This window comes from Terrapene carolina, unplaced genomic scaffold (assembly GCF_002925995.2).
Source record: "Terrapene carolina triunguis isolate 2854851 unplaced genomic scaffold, T_m_triunguis-2.0 Scaffold33891, whole genome shotgun sequence".
Classification (NCBI taxonomy): Eukaryota; Metazoa; Chordata; order Testudines; family Emydidae; genus Terrapene; species Terrapene triunguis.
The window spans coordinates 9,662,394-9,664,761 of NW_020698242.1; the positions used below are offsets into that span (position 1 = coordinate 9,662,394).

Consider the following 2,368-nt stretch of genomic DNA (forward strand, 5'->3'; position numbering starts at 1 on the left):
GGAAATTCCATTTGTGATTATGTTTAGCTCATCTTATATGTCATTTATCTATCTAGTCGAATTATTTAAATGACCAGGCCGGGGTTTATTAGGCAGCATCGCAGCAATTGTTTATATGTGTGCGGGAAAATATATGTATTAACTGCAAAATCACACACAAGAAAAACACATGATTAATTGGGGTGCATGGGGGGTTGTTTTTTAACGTGAAAGCAAAGCAGTTGGACAAAAAACAAGTTTTAAATGCATGATGGATGGCAAGAATAAACCATCAGGCTGCTATACTGTTTCTGACAAACATAATGCAAAACCTCTGTAATATTTTTTGTACAGCCAACGTAAAAAAAAAAGTTACCTTAAAGTACATTTGGAAGAAAAAATATCAGTCAGAAAATCTGCTGAGAAAGAAACGGTTGAAAATGCCCTAAAATCCTAATATTTTTAACCCATGTAATTAATTCTTGGTTTTATATCTAAATATATCTATATCTATATACACGATCCAATTCCGTGTGTGTATATAATTGGGTATCAAATTGCATTGGGGTTTTTTGTTACTGAAAATTAAATACCGTCTCGGACAAGTGAAGAGGAAAATAAGAGAGAAAGGGAATCCCGATCTGATAAAATCTACCTTGAACTTGGGAATCGAGCATCAGGGAAGCACTGAAAGCTGGACAGACATTAGCATTCGCTGCCAGCGACCCACTGATGTATCCAGCTGGCAGGCTCTCCAAAGCCAACTTGGAGGCGCTCGGGTCCCAGCCTCCCTCTGCCTGCGCGTCCCCTTTGGCTGGCTTTTGGAGAGGTTTATGAGCTAAGATGCTGTCTATACTGAAGCTTTTGGACTTCTCTGAGCTTTTCGGAGGCATTTGATCTGTCCCGGCTGCAGAGCCCACCTGGCTCTGATTGGCACTTGGGGAGAGCATGCGTGCACCAGAGGTGGGGATATGCTGACATGCCCTGGCCTCTGCCAGCACCGTCTCCTGCGCCTCTCCCTCCGAAGAGCTCCCCACCCTTTCTCCCTCGGGAATGCTTCCCTCCTTGGAGGCAGGGGCAGGGACCTGAGGAGCTGCGCACCTGGATGGATGGGGAGGGTCCCAAGGGGCAGGGGGCACCTCTGACTGAGGAGGATCTGCTGCTGCCCGATTGCATCTCACAGAGCTCGCTTTGTTCTCGTCTTCCTCTGCTGGAGCTAGTGCATCCCTAGAGGCGCAGGCTGGCTCCAGGTTCTCCTCTCCTGCGGATGCAGCCTGGCTCCCCCGGAATCTCTTCGGTTGCACATCAGCTCGGTTGCCAGCGGGCTGGTCCTTCCCCTCCTCTGCCTCTGCCTTGCCCCTCGTCTCCTGGGACCCTGAGGCTTTGGGCTTCCTTTTCCTCCGCCGGTAGTTCCCGTTTTCAAACATATCCAAGCACCTGGGGTCTAAGGTCCAGTAGCTGCCTTTGCCAGGTCTGCCTTTCTCCCGGGGCACCTTGATGAAGCAGTCGTTGAGGGAGAGATTGTGCCGGATGGAATTCTGCCAGCCCTGCCTGTTGTCGTGGTAGAAAGGGAACCGCTCCATGATGAACTGGTAGATGCCGTTGAGTGTCACCTTCTGGTCTGGAGCCTCCTTGATGGCCATGGCAATGAGGGCGATGTAGCTGTAAGGAGGCTTCTGGGGAGGTTCCTGTCTGGAGATCACGCTGGTGGAGGCGAAGCTTAAAGCAGTAGGCAGCCCAGCCCTATCTGCCCCGTACAGATAGACCATGGAGGAGCCATTGAGCGGGCTGCTCATTGGAGGTAGATGGCTGCTGAAAATGTGGCTCATCGCGGATGTGGTTTTAGCTCCGGATCTTTCCCCTGGCAGTTCAGAGACGGGAAAGGACAAGGGAGAAACCCTCCAAGAGTCCACCGGGGAACTATTGGTGTGAGCTCAGACCCCAACCCTGCCTCGACGAGTTTGTTCTCCCTCTGTCCCGGCTTCATCGCTCTTTTTTAAAAAAAAAATGTTAAATAATTGTTGTAAGTTTGCTCTTATATGTTGACTTAGCACTGGAAAATAAATTGTCTCCGATAAACAAGTCGTTTGTGTGCTCAGCCCACCCACATTAATTAAAATATCATTGCTACACAACTCCAAGCTCCCTCCACGTGTCTCTCTGGTACCAGCCAATGGTTCGCCGGGTTTGTCCTTCATTTGTTTATAGCATTAGTCTGTTGATAAGTCTGCCCACCCAAGTCGAATCAAGCTGTGTTTATTTGGAAAAATTTCCGGGCACCCAATATATAAACGCACTGATCTGATGTTTGAAATATCACGTCCACCCTTTGACGCTGTAAGCACACAGTCAGCAAAGCAGGATGTACACGGCTGGAGCTCAGAGGGAG

General features: G+C 48.9%; 1 protein-coding gene across 1 annotated transcript; it reads right to left on the reverse strand.

The window, feature by feature from the left end:
* Nucleotides 1–486: 486 nt before the first annotated feature.
* Nucleotides 487–1,935, reverse strand: LOC113409587 (forkhead box protein L1-like). Its single transcript, XM_026663691.1, has one exon. The coding sequence runs from the start codon at nucleotides 1,806–1,808 to the stop codon at nucleotides 555–557; it is 1,254 nt and encodes a 417-aa protein (XP_026519476.1). The 5' UTR covers nucleotides 1,809–1,935; the 3' UTR covers nucleotides 487–554.
* Nucleotides 1,936–2,368: the final 433 nt, after the last annotated feature.